The sequence below is a fragment of the Perna viridis genome, chromosome 2, assembly GCF_037379345.1.
Source record: "Perna viridis isolate PV_CMFRI_1.1 ecotype Kerala chromosome 2, ASM3737934v1, whole genome shotgun sequence".
NCBI lineage: Eukaryota > Metazoa > Mollusca > Bivalvia > Mytilida > Mytilidae > Perna > Perna viridis.
This window is the reverse complement of record NC_142446.1, coordinates 22397875-22418282: the sequence shown is the minus strand read 5'-3', so window position 1 is coordinate 22418282 and position 20408 is coordinate 22397875. Positions and strand designations below refer to the sequence as shown.

At 31.6% G+C, this 20408-nt stretch overlaps 1 protein-coding gene across 4 annotated transcripts; it reads left to right on the top strand.

The window, feature by feature from the left end:
- Positions 1-281: 281 nt before the first annotated feature.
- Positions 282-18393, top strand: LOC148624084 (neo-calmodulin-like). Of its 4 annotated transcripts, none has more exons than XM_088566573.1 (5): positions 282-620; positions 8858-8888; positions 9507-9650; positions 12482-12727; positions 16188-18393. In XM_088566573.1, the coding sequence occupies exons 1-5, from the start codon at positions 525-527 to the stop codon at positions 16226-16228; spliced, it is 558 nt and encodes a 185-aa protein (XP_088422699.1). In that variant the 5' UTR covers positions 282-524; the 3' UTR covers positions 16229-18393. The 4 variants fall into 4 exon arrangements, with proteins under 4 accessions (XP_088422699.1, XP_088422702.1, XP_088422700.1 ...); XM_088566576.1 differs by lacking the exon at positions 282-620 and adding an exon at positions 4239-4323; XM_088566574.1 differs by lacking the exon at positions 282-620 and adding an exon at positions 7723-8079.
- The last annotated feature ends 2015 nt before the right edge of the window (positions 18394-20408 follow it).

Here is a 20408-nt window from a genome sequence, read left to right as displayed (position 1 = left end):
GTTGGGAACGTGTCATAATCTAAACAGTTTCGACATAAAATTAATTGCGAGCATATGATAGCGTTTTTATGGAAATCGAGAATAGGACGATTTGTATAGGTTATCATACCTACTCCTACAATAGAATTATAACATCAATGCTTTACTTGAGAAAAAGACATACCATTAATATGATTATCATATAAACTCTCTTTTCTTGGCAAATCGTGCTTTCCTTGAAAAGTTTATATACATATTGGTGAATTTCGTACCAACACCCTCTGTTTGGATAACATAAATAATAGGTTCGTCTAGCAATTAAAACAAAAAGAATGCTAGTCAATTAGTACGTAAGAACGACTATGGTTCTTAATCAAAGCAGTCACTAATTCAAAACAGAGATACCCATCATTACGTACTGAAGGTGATACTTACTGGTCAATATCTAATATAGGGGCAATTAAGCTGGTGTTGGTGATACATGTACGTAGATTGTGTGCTAGATAACTGTTTCGTTGTTTTCCACAAAATATAGATGTGAAGGAATGAACAAACCGCAAGATGGATATGGATTTATTCCCGGAGAACTGGATGCTTCAGCAAGCAGCAAGGAGCATACTGAAATGTTCCATAAAATGATCGTAAGTAGAAAAACAAGATTTTTTACTGATATACCCACCAGTTAAACCTGATACTAACCAAGTACCTGACAAAGCAAGTTAAGATAAACCCTGATGTAGCCAACAAACTCGATCTACCAACCAACCTTTAACAGTTAGTGGTTATCTTTGGAAGCGCCCTTTTGCGCAAACTATATTTTTTAGAGGTATCATTTGCGCCATAAAACTTTTTTTCTAATTGTTTGAATTGCGAAAGAACTCATTTGCACCAGTCTACCTTTACAGGTATTATGCATGACATTATGTACCATGAATGTTTGAAACATGTATGGTATGTAGGAGTTCGTACAACGCTGCGGTCAGGAGCAGACATAATTTTGAGCGAGAGAACAAGTATATGCGTATGGTGAAAAAAGTCCCCATGAAAACGTGTTTGTTATAATGATTTAAAAGTGCCAGTAACATGCATAACTAAATATTATGTCCTTACTACATACAAAGTTTTGTGAAACTCTGTCAATAGTTTAAGAGAAGTTGCAATGACAAGATGTTTCATTCATGTACTTCTGAAAACTAAAGATCTTTTAAAGGGCATAATGTCAACGACATAAATCATAGATATTCGGCAGGAATAAGACAATCAGATAAACAAAAATATACATATATGACCAAGAATCCAGAATCGGCACGAACACACACACACAATCTAATTGATAAAGTTCAAACAATCGGACATGATATTGATCAGACGAAGATGAAATTGAGAACGAATTTTACAAATAAATATCAATATTACATATTCACACGAGAAAATATCATATATAAGTTACGCATGATGCGTAGCGGGGCGTAATGGTTAAAAAGAACATTATTAGAAAAAGAATTGTCGTTTTTAGCTAGTGTGGCATTCTGGAAAGAGTCCGAAACAGTGATGATGCTTTAATAACAACGGAAAATAATGAAATATAGTTTATCAAAATTAAAGAAAAAACATTTAGAAAATTCACGTAATTAGACCCGTAAAAATGCATTCATACTCAAACCAAGGGTACATAGGGTAGTTGATCCCGTATTTAGGATCAAAAATGGAAGATCGACAATCCTTCATGTAAGCCTCTTTAAAGTCATTTTATATTCTGAAATAGCGCAAGTGAAAGCGGTTCTTTTTCTTAAAAATAGCGATTATTGGACATGATGTCGGCCATATGTGTTAATTATTCGATGTAGTACGAACAGAGCGCGTATACATAAGGTAATTAATTAAGTACAGCTCTGCCTAAAAACCAGACAGAGGCTTATAATGTGTGATTCTCTAAAATAGTTTTATCGCAAATAATTCTGTATACCACAAATACATCCTTTCTCAAAGTTGAATGTTGGTTTTTGATTAACTGCCACGGGAAATAAATGGAAATAAATTACATAGAAAGCATTGAAATTCATCGAAAAAAGGTGAAAACTCTTTATTTTGTGCAAACTTTTATTGCTTTGTTGGGAATTTCAAAACCATTTTCTGAGCAATCCATTGATGATTAAAAAAAAAAAACAAACAAAAAAAAAAAAAAAAAAAAAACAGAAACATGGTCAAACACTTTTTCCCAACAGTATATTTTCTATTCCAATCGTATGATTTATACGTTTACATGGAACATAAAGACTTGGAGATCACACTCTTCAAAAATAATATTTTTGGGATGTCCCTTCTTCTGAAAAAAATAATAACAATAACAGGGATAATTTAAAATCATTTCACAAGAATCATACACATGTTTTCCGAAATACGAAAGGAAATATATTATACTTTGTCTCATTGAATAGCGCAATATGAAAAAATTGTTATAAATTTTAAAATGACTTTTCAGGCATAAAATAATTACTGTAAAAAACAGAGACCAAAAGTATTCAAAGTTATTATTGGTTAAAAATATGATAGTAATAATTGTAGATATAAGTTCTACCAATGTTTTCTGTTTGACAAAAAAAAAAAAAAAAAAAAAAAATACTCCATCGTGAAAACCAGTATATTGATCAATTCATAAGATTAATTTGTGAATGATACCATTTAATTTTGACTTACACATTTTTCACCTGGAGCTAGAATTTGTCATTGAAATACACCCTCTGTCAACAGGTACTTTATCTATTTCGTGAGTTTGTGTTATTTCATGTACAATTTTCCATTTCAAAAGATGTTGTGTTCTCAAATGTTATAGTTGAATGATTTATATAGAGAATGATATGTGAATGTATATATGAATGGTGCGTATTTGGGAAGTCATGTCATGCAATTGTCTCGAGGCAATCTTTCTTCCTATTGCTATTTAATCTGAGTGTTGATAATCTCTAGAATTTTTGATGGGTCTGACCCATCGTTATTTATACTGAAGACTTGTATTGCACAAAGTTTAAATGCAATCTACAATAGTATACAATATAAAATTAAGTAGCACTAAGCAACAAATCATATATACAATAAAATACATCTTTAAACAAACTTTATCATTTTTTGGCTTCTTAGGGGCCACTCTCTTCACTAGCAAAAATATACATAAAATTACATACGTGAACATGCAAACAAAAATAAGGTGTTACAATAAGACAAAGTACCTAACAACCTGAGGTAGATCCCAGTCAGGTTACGGCCTTTTCTTGATAAAATCCCGAGATAAAACCCAGTCAGGATACTGTGAGAGTATTATTGTTCGTTGGGTACCAATTTTCGTGGATTTGGTGAGTTTGGTAAACCACGAAATTTGGTTCCCAACGAAAAGGAAATTTTCCATTTATTTGTATGATGGAGTTGTCAAATCAATAAATTCAAGAATCCACGAACTGATCATTTTCCCCTAAACCACGAAAATTGGTACCCACGAATAAACGTACTTTGACAGTAAATAATGAATTAAACTCCTGAGGTAGAATCCTGTCAGGATAAATCGGGGATTAAACTCCTGTGGCAGAACCCAGTCAGGGTAAAATGGAGAAAATAACTTTTCAGACATAAAATAATTACCGTTTTAACAGAGACCAAAAGTATTCAAAGTCACTATTGGTTAAAAATATTGGTAAAAATCGTGGATGTAAGTTCTACCAATGTTGTCTTTTTGGTAAAAAAAATACTCCATCGTGAAAATCAGTACATTGATCAATTCATAAGATAAATTTGTAAATGATACCATTTAATGTTGATAGAAGGAACAGTGTGCCTTACGTAGTCTATTTTTCGTAAGAAGATTCAGTGCATTTAAAAGGCGATTGCAACCTGCTGAATATAGTGGCAGACGAGTAACACAGATCACATCCAATTAAATGTAACTTTTTATTGCAAGTTAATCAATCACTAATCAATCATTATAATTCGTATACACTTCATAATTTAGCTGTTAATCTACCTTACGTTGTGTCTTTTTTTAAACTGAATTTTTAAGTTTTTACATTATATCATCAATAATTTCATATGACAATTTATTCATTTGGCCTACATTGATGCTTTTATTGGCTTGTAAATTTATTATTTTATGTTTCAATTACTGTCTGCAGTGTTTGTTTATACGAGATTAACGTATGAGTTTTGGCACAAGTCTAACAAAATGAGTCATTAAAGTGAGACATGACAAAATGTCAAAGTAAACAAAAGCAGTACCGACTTTGGTTAATTGGAGCACCTATCCAATACTAATGGCCACCACTCAAGCCTATATGTATGGCAGTACCTGGTACAAATGTAAGTAATCAGACGCGACATTTGAGGGCTTGCTTAATAGTTCTAATCACTGCTAATGGCTACTGATATTGTATTGCACACGTGAAAACAATACAAAGATAATTAAACGGTAAGAGCACAGAAACGTCTTAGCATGCAACAATAAAAATACGTATTAAGTATATCAGACCTGTTTCTCTAAATACTGTGTTTTATTCTGCAAACTAAACAGAGTTGTTACTCCGCTCATTTTAACTAAATACTTTTGTCGTTCCCAATTTCGGTTGCAGAGTACCTAAAACATACTTCACCAGACAAAAATTGAGATTCTATCAATGGCACCGACAGTTTTAGAAATACCAGTAGAATAGTATGTTTATAAGATTTTCTTAAGATCGTACACTAGATATTTAAAAAATAATTCTAAATTAAAAAATAAAATCATTACTGTGTTAAACATTGTGATAGACAATATATTTGACCAGTTTGGTGGAAAAGGTTCTTTCAATTAGATAAACAGCCCGATGAACACCTCTATTCGCAGACCTTTTTCTTCTTCAAAGAAAATAAAATGGGGAAAATTTTATGTCGCTCCAAATTCTAAAAGCATTCTGGCTCCATAATCAATATAAATTTGTTATAAATTATATTATATTCGTCATCAACATGTCAAAACAAAATTTAATTCTTTTTATGGGACCGAAAGTTTCCATTGACATCGGATAGATTTTTAATACAAGATTTTCAATGGTCGGGCTTAAAGGGGAAGTAACGCAAGATGACACTGTTATTCATTCATTACCGTTAACATTACTTTATTAATCGAACTGTTTGAAACTCAACATTAGCGATTATAGAATTCTTGTAATGATAAACGTTTCTCTAAGTCCCTGATGATAATCACTAACCCAGTATTCAGACTTGTCTGGCCCGAATTATATCAGATTTTATTTATCATATTTATCAAAATTTGCAGTATTAAAAATTTCTAATTATCGGAAACAATATGGCTTCATTCCTTGTATGTTGTAGAACCTCTCAGTGATTGATTTGTGGCTTCATTCCTTGTATGTTGTAGAACCTCTCAGTGATTGATTTGTGGCTTCATTCCTTGTATGTTGTAGAACCTCTCAGTGACTGATTGTGGCTTCATTCCTTGCGTGTTGTAGAACCTCTCAGTGATTGATTTGGCGCTTCATTCCTTGTATGTTGTAGAACCTCTCAGTGATTGATTGTGGCTTCATTCCTTGCGTGTTGTAGAACCTCTCAGTGATTGATTTGGCGCTTCATTCCTTGTATGTTGTAGAACCTCTCAGTGATTGATTGTGGCTTCATTCCTTGTATGTTGTAGAACCTCTCAGTGATTGATTGTGGCTTCATTCCTTGTATGTTGTAGAACCTCTCAGTGATTGATTTGTGGCTTCATTCCTTGTATGTTGTAGAACCTCTCAGTGATTGATTTGGCGCTTCATTCCTTGTATGTTGTAAAACCTCTCAGTGATTGATTTGTGGCTTCATTTCTTGTATGTTGTAGAACCTCTCAGTGATTGATTTGGCCTCCTGTTTTGATTGTTTTGATTTTGAGTATTTCTTGTATACAATTATTTTTTGGATAAAGATCTTCCTGTATATTTGATTCTAATGCTGCTGATGAGGGATTATTCCTTAAAACACGTGTTCAGCAAATCGAAATTTGCAATATATAAGATTATATTTTTTTTATAATTTATACCACCGGGTCAATGCCACTCCTGGTGGACCTGAGGCCCCGAGGGTATTCGTCAACCCAGTAGTCAGGCTTGTCTGACTCTGTATTATATCAGATTTCCTTTATCATATTTATCAAAATTTGCAATATTACAAACTTCAAAATACCTAAAACGCCGAGGCTTTATTCCTTGTATAGCACATGGTAGAACCTCTCGGTAATTGATTTGACTTCCTTTTTCGCCAGTTTTGGTATTTAGTACTTCTTGTGTACTATTCATTTTTGGATATAAACCGTCCTATATATTGCATTCTAATGCTGCTCTTAATAGGTTACTCCTTGAAACACGTGTACAGCATATATATTTGTAGTGAATATGATTGATATTTTTGTATTCATAAGTTTTTATTAACTCGCACTTGTAGCAGAATACAAATTTTCCGTATTCATTTACAAGTATTACATATTTCGATTGAATATTAGTATTTAATGTTCACATACTGTTTATTATCCGTTGATGTCAGAATCTAGATTCAAACTTCATATAATTTTCCAAAAGAAATTTCTGAAAATGTACAAAAATTCCAAATTGGCATTTTTACACGTTTATAATATTGCGAAACGAATAAAATCTACCATAAAATAATGATTCGGCATATTTTAAAAATTGTTAAAACATAGACGTAACACTATCAATTACACAACTTAACTTTAAAAAAAATAGTACACACATGAACTGTTGAATTAAGGACTCTACCAAAGACTGGGTTTGTGGAAACTGTGTACTGGTAGGCTAAGCATACTTTGCTTTTCTAGCACCTACCAATATGTTTCAAATCTTGATGAAACTGCATTATTGTGATCAAATTTGTTCTTTTAGTGGAGATGGCAACATAATGTTGATCGTAAACATTTGAAGCGATAAAGTTGTCTTGCGGCAATATAACCTTGTTTCAATACATGTAGATGACTTTTAAGGACAGTCTAGACAACCCACGCAGCTACGACAGGCTTTTGCATTAAAACTTGATTATTTGCCTTTATCAATAGGGAAAATATTACAGTGTTAGTTCGCTTTAATCACTATTTTGTGGTAATAATTACAGGAGTAAATTACACTGCACCATAGCAATCTTTGTAGTAAAGGAATAGCCCAGTTATCTTCTTGTTTGTCTATCCCATTTGATGAAATTTTCTTGACACCCACTGATTTCATATAATAAGTACACCAAGACACTAAGACAAGCAGCTCAAAGCCAGATCATAAAGTAAGGGTTGGGAGGGAGGTGCTGGGGGTAGTATTGTTCTTCATGAATCTTGTAGAAAGCGATATATGACATAAGTGTTGATTGTTGTATTACCACCATTAAAATATTTCTTTGGAAGATGCTCTGAGACTATCGTTTGGAAATTCCTATTACCACGAAACGCATAAATAGCCAGTATTGGCGATGAATCTGTGTGCATACACAGAACTCCACCCCTTTTTGTTGAATGAGTATCGACTCTACTTAAATCAGCATAACTGTATTGGTAATGTTTTTTTCCTTTTACTATTTGACCATGTTTCTGAGTGGTTCATTGGCGATGATATTTACAAACTTTGAGGCATGCCATCCGTTATCTATTTAAGCACGTGTGTATGTGTGCTGCTCACGTTCTGTTTGTTCTCTTTATTGGCAACACTCTGAACACTGAGTTCTTGTTGTTAGGTGGGATTATCTCAAGTCATTCTGTTTTCTCTATTAAATTTTGTTGTAATGGGATGACTTTTTCTTTTAACAAACAGAGTTGGTTTTTGCATGGTATAATTAACAGTTGTATGTAGCTTGTTTATTTTGGATGACAACTGAAATTACGAAGGTTTTCTAAAAATAACCCGAGACAGGTACGCGAAGATTTGTATATATTTAATGCAATTATCGGATGTCATATATTATTTTGTGGTAAATTTGAGGTATCATAGTTTAATCCCGTCGTCTATACTCACAAGAGAGTAGAATTATGGAAGATATTTTAATATGGCATCAAAAGATGAAGGAGGATCTAAATGGTCAGAAAAATCTGTGGTAGGTTTTATAACAAATGACTAACATTTCATTTCATTATCGTGACCTTGGTTCCCTTGATAACTCTTTTCCATTTTAGCTTCATTTTCAAAAACACTGTTGACGAATTATATTAACTCATGAAATGAAATTGATACATATGAGCAATGCTTTAGATGTATAAATACCGTAACCATGTCCTTTTTATAGTCTTCATCTGCGTTTTTAATATAAAGAAAAGCTAAACGGATTTCTATGCAATCATTTAAATGAAAAACAACTAGCTCAGGAAAGACAACAGTATCAAGTGCGGTATTATTGGTTATTTTTCAAGATATGAAGGAAGTTTCTTTCATATCTTAAGATAAAAAGGTGATATCAAAATGAAAATTACACATTCAATTAACTCAACACAGTCGAACTTCTATAAAACATGTACTGCAAATAACTGAAATAGCTGAATACATCGTGGTAAATATAACATATATCTAATTTAGGACATGTTATATTGATGACATTACCAACACTATCACGATATAGTAAATTTCAAGCATATAGTCAATTTAAGTTTAAATAAGGTAATTAGATGAATGGAACATATAACATTAGTTATAGTTCAAATGTCATTAAACTCCTATATAGCTCATTTCCATATCTGCTTGACATGTATTAAATGACCACCTTGGAGACACTCAGAGAGTACCCTTTATTACAGGTATGTATTTTAATCTTATCATTGATTTGTCTACTATTTTCGAAAAAAAAATGTATTCTTTTACTCTATTGTTTTGTTTTGCAGTTGAGCCAAATACAGGAGGATAAAGTTCGAGGTAATTTAAGTAATCTTTTTAAGCATAATTTACGACGGCTATGTTAATAACAACATAATAAGTTTAAATGACTTAAATTTAAAGAACATGACTGTGTAAACACAAATGATTCTTTTATCTAGTTCTGCTTTTACGGAAAAAAACTTAATTATTATAGTAAAGAACATTTTGTATTAATGCATTTATCTTCTTTTTACAATTTTTTATCTTTTAATTTTGTCTTTGTTCGACTCAATATCGTTGTCGTGACAGCTATTAGCATCCATCTGACCTATATTATGTCTGAAAAAAGTATCGTAATAATAATCATGATGATAATAAAAATTAAACATTTTTCGCCCCAGGAAATTATATAGCAAATGATTACTTTAGAAAAAAAAATTGCACTTTCATTCGAGTAGATTTGGACAAATCGTATAATCCATCAAGGAAAATTAAGTCATCATTTCGTTGAATATGATGATTGTGTCTATATGTTAGTACATAAACAAGGCATCTGCAAAATTCAACAAAAAGAACAGACGCGGAGTAAAAATAGAAAGATGTGTTTGCTAACATTCACCAATATAATTGAATTATAGGCTTAACAAAATGTTCTGATTTCTATGTTTTATCCAGAATACAGAGAAGCATTTAACTTGTATGATAAAGACCACGATGGAGTGATTTCTACCCACAAATTAGGCGTTATACTCAGGTCCTTGGGCCACAACCCTACAGAACTTGAAATACAAGAAATGATAGACGAGGTCGACCATGATAGTATGTATAGAAACGTATAGTGATTAAAGTTGACAGTTCATGTAATAGATGAAAAAAGCTAAACCATGATGCGTAGGATGTACAGTTCTTGGATAATCATTATCAGCTATTCGTATATAACGAGTTCAACTTTGAATATAAGACATCCATGGCATATAAATATAACTTCAAAACATCTCCAATCAAAATACAAGCAGATTTAGAACCAGCCTAAATTCATGATTATGGTGAAACAAAATTATACTAGAGAAGAACTCCATTGGTCTTATTTATCTTATTTTATTCCCCCCCCTTTTTTAAGAAGAGTCTGGGTTGCTGATTTATTCTATTATTTCTATGTGTATTGTTAAGTTACTCTGTGTATTGTTTTTCTTGGAATTTGCCCTCTTATTATGGATATTTTGTTCCTCGTTCTAATCATGATTTCCTTGCTTATATTTGTTAACTTTTTTGGTAACACTATATAGAAACACTCATTTCATGGTGTTTTAGAGCGAGTAATTAAAAGTTAAAAGAACCACAACGAAATCAGTTAATGATGAATGTTCTATCGCACTCATAAGATGTAACAACTATGGAACACTTATATAATTTGCATATTTTGCTTTATGCCTTCTTGGGCATCAAAATCTATCAAGCAGCACCTACCCTACCGATGCACCTGGTCCATGCCTTCAGTTTTTAGTGGATTTCAAGTTGCTCAGTTGCTTTTGTTACTTTGTATGTATTATTTTAGTTGCTTTATGTTCTATGTTGTGTATGTCTGTTTTCCATGTCTGGTCTTTGTCCCTTGATTATATTCTTTTGATTACCGTTAGAATCTTGATTCCCTTGATTACTCCTTCAGCACCACAGTACTATATAATCAAGTGAGTAGCACTACTCCTAGTACAGAAGATGAATTAAGAAAATGGGGAACAGACAGGGGAACTATACCTCGCCTTTTACCAATGAAAATTGTTATTCAATCTGACACTATTTTTCATAACTGAAAAAATGCTCTTTTTTTTTAAGTTTTTAGCTCACCTTGCCAAAGGCCATTTGAGCTATTGCCATCACTTGGTCACTTGGCGTCCGTAGTCGTCCTCCGTCTTTAATATTTTTCAATACTGTCTCCCCTGATACTACTTGACTAATTAGAACCAAACTTGGTATGGATGTTTCTTGAGGTATCCTGCATAGAACTGACGGGATTTTTGATCCGTCGAAAAACATGGCGGCTGTTACTAAAAAAAATTGGGATAATATAATAGTTTTTCGCATATATCTCCAAAACAATTAGGTTCAGCCAAATTCGGACGTGATAACAGTGTTCAACATGATGAGATCTATCTGTGGTCAAATTTTCTAACTGTTTAGCCATGTTGGAGTAATTGCCCTTTGTCAACGTTTTTTTTCTATTGTCATTTCTTTCAAAAATGTTCTCCTCTAACAGTATTTGACCAATTGGAACCAAACTTGGTATAAATGTTTTTTGGGGGTATCCTGCATAGAACTTATGTGGGGATTTTAGATCCGTCGAAAAACAAGTAGGACATAGGGGTCAAACAGTAGTTTTTCGTATATATCTCCAAAACCATTAGGTTTAGTCAAACCCTTTCAATTGCTGAAATGATCCTTATGATAAGACCTTCAAAAGTCTTCATAGATTAAAATTATCAAGGGACTCTTTGTAAGAGTTATTGTCCTTGTTAGATGAAAAATGTCGTTTTTTCTATCTTTTGTTTTACAGTTTTCAGCCAATATCCTGAAAACTTTAATAGATAGAAAGAAACATTTAATTGCTGAAATGATCCTTATGATAAGTCCTACCAAAGTCTTCTTTAGTCAAAATTGTTAGAAAAACTCCTTGATAAATTATTGCCCTTGAAAGACAAACTTTAACTAGGTAAGCGAAGCGATTCAGGCTCCTGGGAGCCTCTTGTTTATAGACATTATCAGTGGCGGATTCAGAGTTTTAGGTAAGGGGGCCAAAACAAAAAATCACCGGTGAGGACCACGAAGTGATCCGAATTGACCAAGGGGGTTTGGGGCATGCCTCCAAGTAAATTTTGAAATTTTAAATCTCAAATCCTGCATTCTGAGGGTATCATAAACAATTTTTCAAAAATTTTTAAAAATTGCAATTTTCTAAGGAGGGGGTGGGTCCCGTGGATCCGCCACTGATTAAAAATATTATAAATAAGTGAGAAATTTTGTATTTGATGTTTTACATAATATCGACGTCTCACTGAATTCTACAAGTCATATTACATAAAAATCACTTGTTATATTACATCGAATTTCAATAGATATCATATTCATCAACAAATCGTGATAGCTGCAATAGTTGAGTCTTGTAGAGCATTACTCTTTGATGAGAAAATACATTTTAATTCCGTTTTTTTTTAATGTTCTACTTTCCAAACGTGTACAGATTCCCGGTACAGTCTCACAAGGGATATAGTTTATGTAGAACATAGTGCAATTAAACCGTTTTGAGATTTTACACATTTTCTTGCTAATCTTGTGGCTCAATTTTTATTTTATTACTGAAAAACAGTAGTTGCTCAATTTGAATTTCTATACACGTAATTACATGTACCAACTTTAGCCCTTTGGAAGTTTTGTTGTCTCGACACAGGTGTTGGCTATTTTGCTTAATTATGTATGATATGAAACAAGTCAAGTTGTTATAAACAAAATTGGTTGTTGAAAAATAAATACACGAATAAATTAAATTACACATTTACACTGATAAAACCTATATTCAGGTCTTTCAAATAATTAGTTCATACAGTTCAAGCATTTGAAAAAGATGAGTTTCAGTGTGTGTGAAAATCATTTTCTAGGAACGGGTTCTGTTGAATTTGAAGATTTCTTAGAAGTAGTGATGAGTAAAGATTTGGATGAAGAGGATCACGAACTTGCTTTAAAAGAGGCATTTAAAATGTTTGATCGTGATGGAAATGGTTATATAGATGCTGATGAACTCAGGTTATGTATGATGAATTTAGGAGAAAAACTTACACTGGAGGAAGTGGAAGAAATGATCAGAGAGGTTGACGTTGATTACGATGGTAGAATGAATTACGAAGGTAAAACTTTTACTACACAATCCTTTAATCAGTACCCAAAATAACAAAGTTCAGTAAAAGCTGTTTCCATAGAATTGTTACAATTTTTTTTTTCTGTATTAACATGTTAAGTAACGGTTCTTTTTTTTGTCGTTAGATTTCACACCAAGTGTACAAGTATTATATAGTTGTGTAGTCATATTATGTCAAAGTCGGTGATTTGCCACTTTTGACTAGGTTTGACTCACCCGTCATTGATTTTACTAGACATGATTGCATGTGGACGGGTGTTTCTAGAATAGTAGATAACAACTTACCTTTTACTTAAATCCTAAACTAATATAACGCTATACCTATGGATGTATGTCTTAAATTGAATTTATTTTTTTGTGTCCTTCGATTTTTCTAGTGTCTTTCTTTTTTTCATTTTTTTCCTTTAGGTTCGATTTATTCGTTTATTATAGGTTTTACTTCGCGAATGAAATTGTGCACCTAAATACGCGTTATATATTAACTGTTTAATGAACATTCTCAGAAATGCACTACGGGAAAATTTAAAGTAATAACCGTTCGCTCTCCTATTTACAGTGGCTAATACAATTGATTACTAATGTTTGTGCAGTAAAACATGTCTTTCAGTTTGCATTTATAATGCTCGCTCTTTGTTAGACATACTTGGCACGGATTCTTTGAACACAAAACATTGATATTTTTTATTATTAGATATAAATGTCCATGTTCAACTTTTTTGCAAATGTTGATAAGTGGGGTGTGCTTTAATTGAACCAATCAACGTTACAATTGGACTGACCAATATTTCATAAGAGGTCACAACATGTTTTCCCGAATGAGTATAAATTACTGTTTTTGTCAACTAATGCAAGTGATTTAACATAAAATTGACAAATTGTCGCATTGCATTAATTAGCTTAAGGTAGTTGACCTGTGGTACCCCCAAAATGTTCCCATAATTCAATTTTCTTTAATTTTTTACATGATTTTGCACTAACTTGGGGCATCAATTGTCAAATTTTAAAGAAAATTCAGATTTTGAACAATGAAGGCTAAAATATTGCATTTTTTGAAAATCTGAATCATTGGCCAAACTGAACCATATCTAGTATTTTAGGGTCATTTTGACAATATATTTAAATAAATAAATGAATATTAAGTCAAATACACTTTAAAATGATTAATATATCAGATTTAACATCAAATTGTATTCTTTCCATTTTGTAAAAGAAATACTAGGCTTTTAATTTTCAGCCATTGGCTTATATAAAAACCTCTATTTTGCAAACAATTCAGCATTCAATTTTCGTACAAAACTGATATTATATGGACTATTCATATGCTAATCAATAAAAAAAAATTCAGAAAAGTTCACCGTGTTTTTTTTTAAATGTTTTAATGATAGTAGGGTAAGGTATTGTAATATTTTTTTGATAATTAATCATTATGGCTAAAATCATCTTAATATTCAATAATGTTACTAAGTATTAAATTATGATGACATATATTGATGAAAGGGCATTGCCAGGCACAGCTTGAGTCAACTACTATTGATAATTAATGTCATACAAATATTTATACTTCTGCACGAAGGGACAAAATTATATGCTTAACGTAGTTCAGTGCTGGATAGAGCCATATTCTGAACAAAGCAACAAAATGAAAACAGAAAGCTTAAAGTCTTGTAAGGAATTATAGGAAAGATAACTCTAAAAAGTTAAGAAGTTATAAAACTGGCAATGTTATTGGTTAGCCGTACTGTCTCATGACAGAGGTCATTTCATATTTCAATTTTCATATCACATTTAGAGTAATCTTCATTTGCCGCAAAAGGTATCATTTCAAACGTTTTGCCACCTTATACAATATATTCCTCAATGTACCCATTTGAAAGAGTAATCAAGGGAACCAAGGTTATAGCGGTAATCAAAAGAATGTAATCCAGGAACAAAGACCAGACATGGAAAATAGACATACACAACAAAGAACATACAGTGCCTAAAATCATACACACAAAGTAACAAAAGCAAATGAGCAACTCGGACTCCACTAAAAACTGGGAGCATGGACCAGGTGCACCGGTAGAGTTGAAACACTTAATCAATACTTCCAATGAGCAGAGTTACTTGGGGCTGGTAACTTTGTTCTACAAGTTGAACCCTTTCTTGGAGTTATTTCCCTTTAACATCAATATCACTTTGAAGCTTGCGTATTAGGAGTCGTTCAAACGCTCTAGTGACTAAAATTCTTTCAATGTGGATTACCTACCTTACCCCAGGTCTACTACCTGAAATAGTTAATAAAAATGGTATTTCTTACATCAACCATACTGAATGTGTTAAAAAGAAAATGTTTATCTGCGTTCTAATTCTATTTTCTTAAACTCATAGAATCATGCCCATGACATTATCATGTTATTAACCTAGTCATGCTAAATGCCTTGGGTACAGTGCAGTTTTGACTTACCTGATATTACAGATACTATCTTATCAACTATATATACCTATTTCTTTGTGAAATAGGAAGTTAAATATATTTTCCTATCCTGGCCAGAATGAATAATTTTACTTTCGACAGCTACACTTTGTGAACTCTTCCACAAACGTAATCTTTACTCATTTCAAACATTTTTTTGTTTGTTTAAGTTTTGTCAAAACGTGTTTGAGTAATATCGTATTGTAGCCTTTAATCTTTTGCGGGGTAGTAATTTGTATGTTAAACACAATTAATGCCCATAAATACTTTATAGGGTTTTACACTACATATATACAACTCAATAAACCTTCCGCAAACAATAGTTTCCATTGTACACCTTACTTAAACTATAGTTTGCTTAAGGTATCTGCTTACTATAATTTTTGCTCGATTAACCTAATTTATTGCGGCAATCTATAATGTATAGAGTATATCAGTTTTATAGCTCAGAGTGAATAAATAATATATGATTAACTTATCTAATCTAGATCATGATTTAAAAAAAAATACTGTTCTGCTCTCTGTTCAGTTATGAAGTAAAACGTGATCTTACTTATTTGAGACACAATATATTCAATTTCCATTTCAGATTCTGTTGTATTTTCTATATCATGTGTCTAGTATTAGGTTGCAAATTTCGTTTGTTCTGTTGATTTATTATTACAAGCACTTGCTAATAACTTTGTCAGTCGCTATTTTGTCTTATTTGTTGACAGTAACTTGTTCGTGATATTGGAAATCTTTCCACATGGTACAAAGGGTTAATTAGAATACCAAACGATTCCTCATTTGCCAATGTGTTTCCATTTAATTACTGATAGAAGCTTCGTGCTACAAAGATCTTGACAATATTTTATTTCTGGCACTCATACAAAAACACAGCAGTTCACTGGAGAGAATAATCAAACTTAGTACTTACTACACAAGATGAAACTTACAAATAACTAATACAATTATACATTGACTTATCAAAACTATCTTTATCTTATTTCAGAATTTGTGAAGTTGATGTGCACCAAATACCCACTTATGTGAACAGAAAAAGTTTCCAGATGGCGAGAGACTCAAAGTGTAGACTTTTTTATAGCAATTGTGATATCATTTGTATTTCCTATGTGAAATACTGACTGATGTAAATAATTATGACTTTTTTCAATATTTGAATGCTTACTAAGTTTTATGTATATATACAGTTTTATTGTAAGTGTGTTTGTCTCTACAAAAATATACAAGAATCGTAAAACAAATTGAAAGTGAACTACTAAAATTTTTTCTTTGCCAAAATAAAATCAAAGTTTCAAATGTCAACTAATGGTATATTGTCATGCAGAGTAATTGAAATTTTTTAACAATTTTTACAATTGAAAAATGTAAATACATGTGAAATACTTTTGCAGATGATTAGGAAAGAAAATATTCATATTGATCTTATATTTTTGCATTCGTTTAATTAGTTTTAAAAAATAAAACCAAAACAGTTGCTTGTTTGTTACATATAATCCTCTTTATCATTTATCTCACCACTCTTTACTTTTAATAAGAACATTTTTTGACAAAAGGTTTGATAGTTAATTCATATAAATCAAGATACGTAACAAAAGTAGAACTAAAATGGCATCTACGGGATTTTGAGGCCTTAGCTCGAATTAAAAATTAACTGAAATTTTTATTAATTTAGCAGTATCTTAACTATAACTTAAGTTTGTGTATATTTCTTATATATTTTAATTTGTATCTGTTAGGTGTGGTATTATAAATTATCACTAAATATATTCAGTGTACCTCAATGTATTTTAAATCAAGGTTTTTTCCAATATTCAATAACGTTATAGACGTATTTTATATTACATTTTGTTTGAAGAAATTGACATTTATTTTACATAAGTACTAATTCTTAAAGTCGAATGATTTTTACACGAAAAAATGTCTTTCTTCTAGGGGTTTCTTAACAAGCCGAACAGAGTAAGATCCTATACAATATAGAAGTATAATATTTATCACAAATCAATGTACCTTTTGAGTAATTAAGAGCAAAATTTAGCTAAAACAAAACAGTTAGAGAACATAGAAACATATTTTGCGAGGATCAGCGTATTTGTTAATATAAGATTGTGAGTTTTTCCTAGGATAAGGGTATAGAAGCCATTTAATCAGAATGTTAAAAAAGTGTATATCCGAATAAACATTGATAAAAACAATGCTAACATAAAAATGATAAAATATCCAATAAGATTTTGTAGTTATTGTTTTCTTGAAATTGTGTTAAATCTTGATCCCTGCTGAAGCTATCAAAGTAGACCCGCTACCAGTAAATCAATGATAATATGTAGTCAAACACTCATGGTAAAAGTGCAAAGTTAGTCACAAGTGACAAACCAATATTGATCACCATGCAAAGTAAGTCACGAGTGACAGCAATTGATAGTAAGTCACCGTGACGAACCAATGATGATGACACTGCATAGTCACAAACCAGTAATGACGACAATGTATAGTAAGTCATCAATGAAAAACACTGGCACTAATGATGCTTATACATAGTTTGTCACCAGTGTCGAAACACTCATGATGACTATCCATAGTTAGTCACCAGTGACGAATCACTCATGCTGACTTTACATAGTTAGTCAGCAGTGATGAACCACTCATGATGACTATACATAATAAGTCATGTGTATCAGAGTTATACTGTAAAAACTTTAATTAAACTGTATGACTTGTCTTGTATCAAAACTTCCAAATAAATGGAATTTGTTTTTTGGTATTAGTCTGTTTAATCAATCATTTTTTACATGTTTAAGTCTCAGTTTCCATCATTTAAATTGAATAGTACATGTTTTTTTTTCTCAAAACAATCAAATTAATATGAATGAATGCATTTCAAAGTGTTTTTGGAATAAAATTACTATATGTCTCCTGGTATTAATTTAAGGCGTGGTTAATGAATAAATAATTTAATAAATATGCACTGTTACTGTTTGTCATGTGTATTTGTTATTATTTTTTGGCATACGCTCCATATTTTTATGGACACCAGTGCAAAGATTTGACAAATTAAAAAAAACTTTAGACTTTAAAATAGACATGGAAACACATTTTGCATTGATGATCGTTGATATATATGAAGTGATAAATGTAAAAGTATAGTCTACTTTAGTGTTAACTCTATTTAAATAAAAATAAACATAGATGACAATAAATCAGATTTGTTTATATGTTTACATTCAAAAGGTTTATAAGGAATGGTATATTATACACGTAAAAATCCGCTATACAGTAGAAATGTACATTATATTTCAAATTTAAAATTGGCAGTCTCATTGCTTTTAACAGATATATTTTCTAAATGTCATTACTGAAATATAATATATATGCGAAGACCTATTAGGTTAAAGTTAGGAATCAAGTTATTTATTTGCATGATAAATCCACAACTTAGCTGTGGCTTTAAGTGGGGTTCACTTAGCTCCTCATGCTGTGGCGTGTGTCTCGTTCTCTTGGTATGTTGTCTTTTGAATTTCCTAGCTTTATTTCTGTCAATGGATTTCCCTCGTTGGAACTTATTTACACTTCTTCCAACAACAAAAATAAAAATGAAATATCAAAACACAACCAAATGATAAACAAAAAACCCAAAAGATATGTCTCAAATAAAAAAAAAGGAAGTAAAAGAATATCTTTTCTTAAATATGTACGCATTTCATCAACACGCTTGAGCGTCAATATGCTGAAGTAACCTTTTTGTTTTATTACCGCTATAACCTTGGTTCCTTTGATCACTCTTTCTAGAAAACACACAAAATAATACCATAAATGCATTTCAAAGGTCTATGAGGGAACTTACTTATGTTAACTAGTATTTATTAAAGGCGTGTGACTCGTTCACTTGTTCGGTTGTCTTTTTCGAGTTTCTAGCATAATACCAAAAAAATATTTTTTTTTCAGAAAGATAAAATATGATTAATAGTCAGAATAGCATGGGTTGATTTTCGATAAACGTAGTTTTAATGCTTAAAAAATATTCTTAACAAAAAATGAAACGCAAACAGAACAAAGAAATATTTGTAAGAGCAATTACTCTAAAAGTGAATAAAAAGACTATTAAAAGTAAGTCGTCTTCTTTATGAATTCAGGTTTGAATAAATTGTGATTATCTTAGCAACTTGAGAATCGAATAGTTTGCAAAATAGTTCCCATGCATTTTGCTTACGTAATATCGAAAACATTGTTCACTTTCTCCAAGAAGGCTTCATTACTGTAACTGAACCTTTTCTTAAGTCCTGTGAGACTCACTTCATTCTAAAATTACTCCCATTAAGAAACTCAAGATGACACAGTGATTTCATCTGGTCCATCTATACATATTTTGTTCTATCACTAAATAATCCTCGGATTTGGTAACAATCTTAATCTCTTGAAATTATAGACACACTGCAGATTGCTTAATACATTGACATACAATTTGATATTGTAACTAAATTCGATGACAATCGGGATAAATTTGATTTCAACATTGTCAACTATCATTTCCTATGTAGTTGCACTACAACTGCTCTGTTCTATGGACTTTTTGTCTCTCAAATTTGCAACTACTACAACAATTTACAAGACAGGACTCAGCAGCTTTTCCAAAAGCATCTGGAACAAGGATGTGTTGCCTTAAGATCGTCAAAAGGTTACTGTCGTAACCATGATCTGATTGACCTACATAATAGACTTCCTCCGTCGCTCATAAATATTCGTCTATGATGGGTGTAAGGGAAAAAAACTAAACCTTCCAAATCACCTGACATCACCACTAGGTATTTAGTAAGGTTGTGTGTTTCTCGATGTAATTTGTTTGGTATTCACTGTTGTTCGGATAGTTCAACATCTGTTTACAAATGATATTGATGTTCAAATCATATTTCAGCTTTTTGTTCATAGACATTTCGTATACACGAATCTTTCTTTATTTGTTTGTTTATTGCCAATAATTTTACATAAAAAACATTATTTTTTCAAACAAATATGCGATTAGAGAAAATTAATGCATATATCCTTGCTGGTCGAGAGGCTTAGGGTGCTGGACTTAGTGCAGGCGACATTATGTCAAAGCAGAGCGAATTCCAAAGCTGCCGCAGAAAGAAATCTGACAGTTCTAACATTGTATTGTCTCCCTTGGAACGAAAATGTAATATGTTATATCAAAGGGAACCAGATAAGTTAAATTTTA

Bases quoted from the DNA above. Each gene is read 5' to 3' on its own strand.
- LOC148624084 (XM_088566573.1), top strand. From the start codon at position 525: ATGAACAAACCGCAAGATGGATATGGATTTATTCCCGGAGAACTGGAT. The intron at 9,651-12,481 runs GTATGTATAGAA...ATCATTTTCTAG, and splicing joins AGACGAGGTCGACCATGATA to GAACGGGTTCTGTTGAATTT. The intron at 12,728-16,187 runs GTAAAACTTTTA...ATCTTATTTCAG, and splicing joins TGGTAGAATGAATTACGAAG to AATTTGTGAAGTTGATGTGC.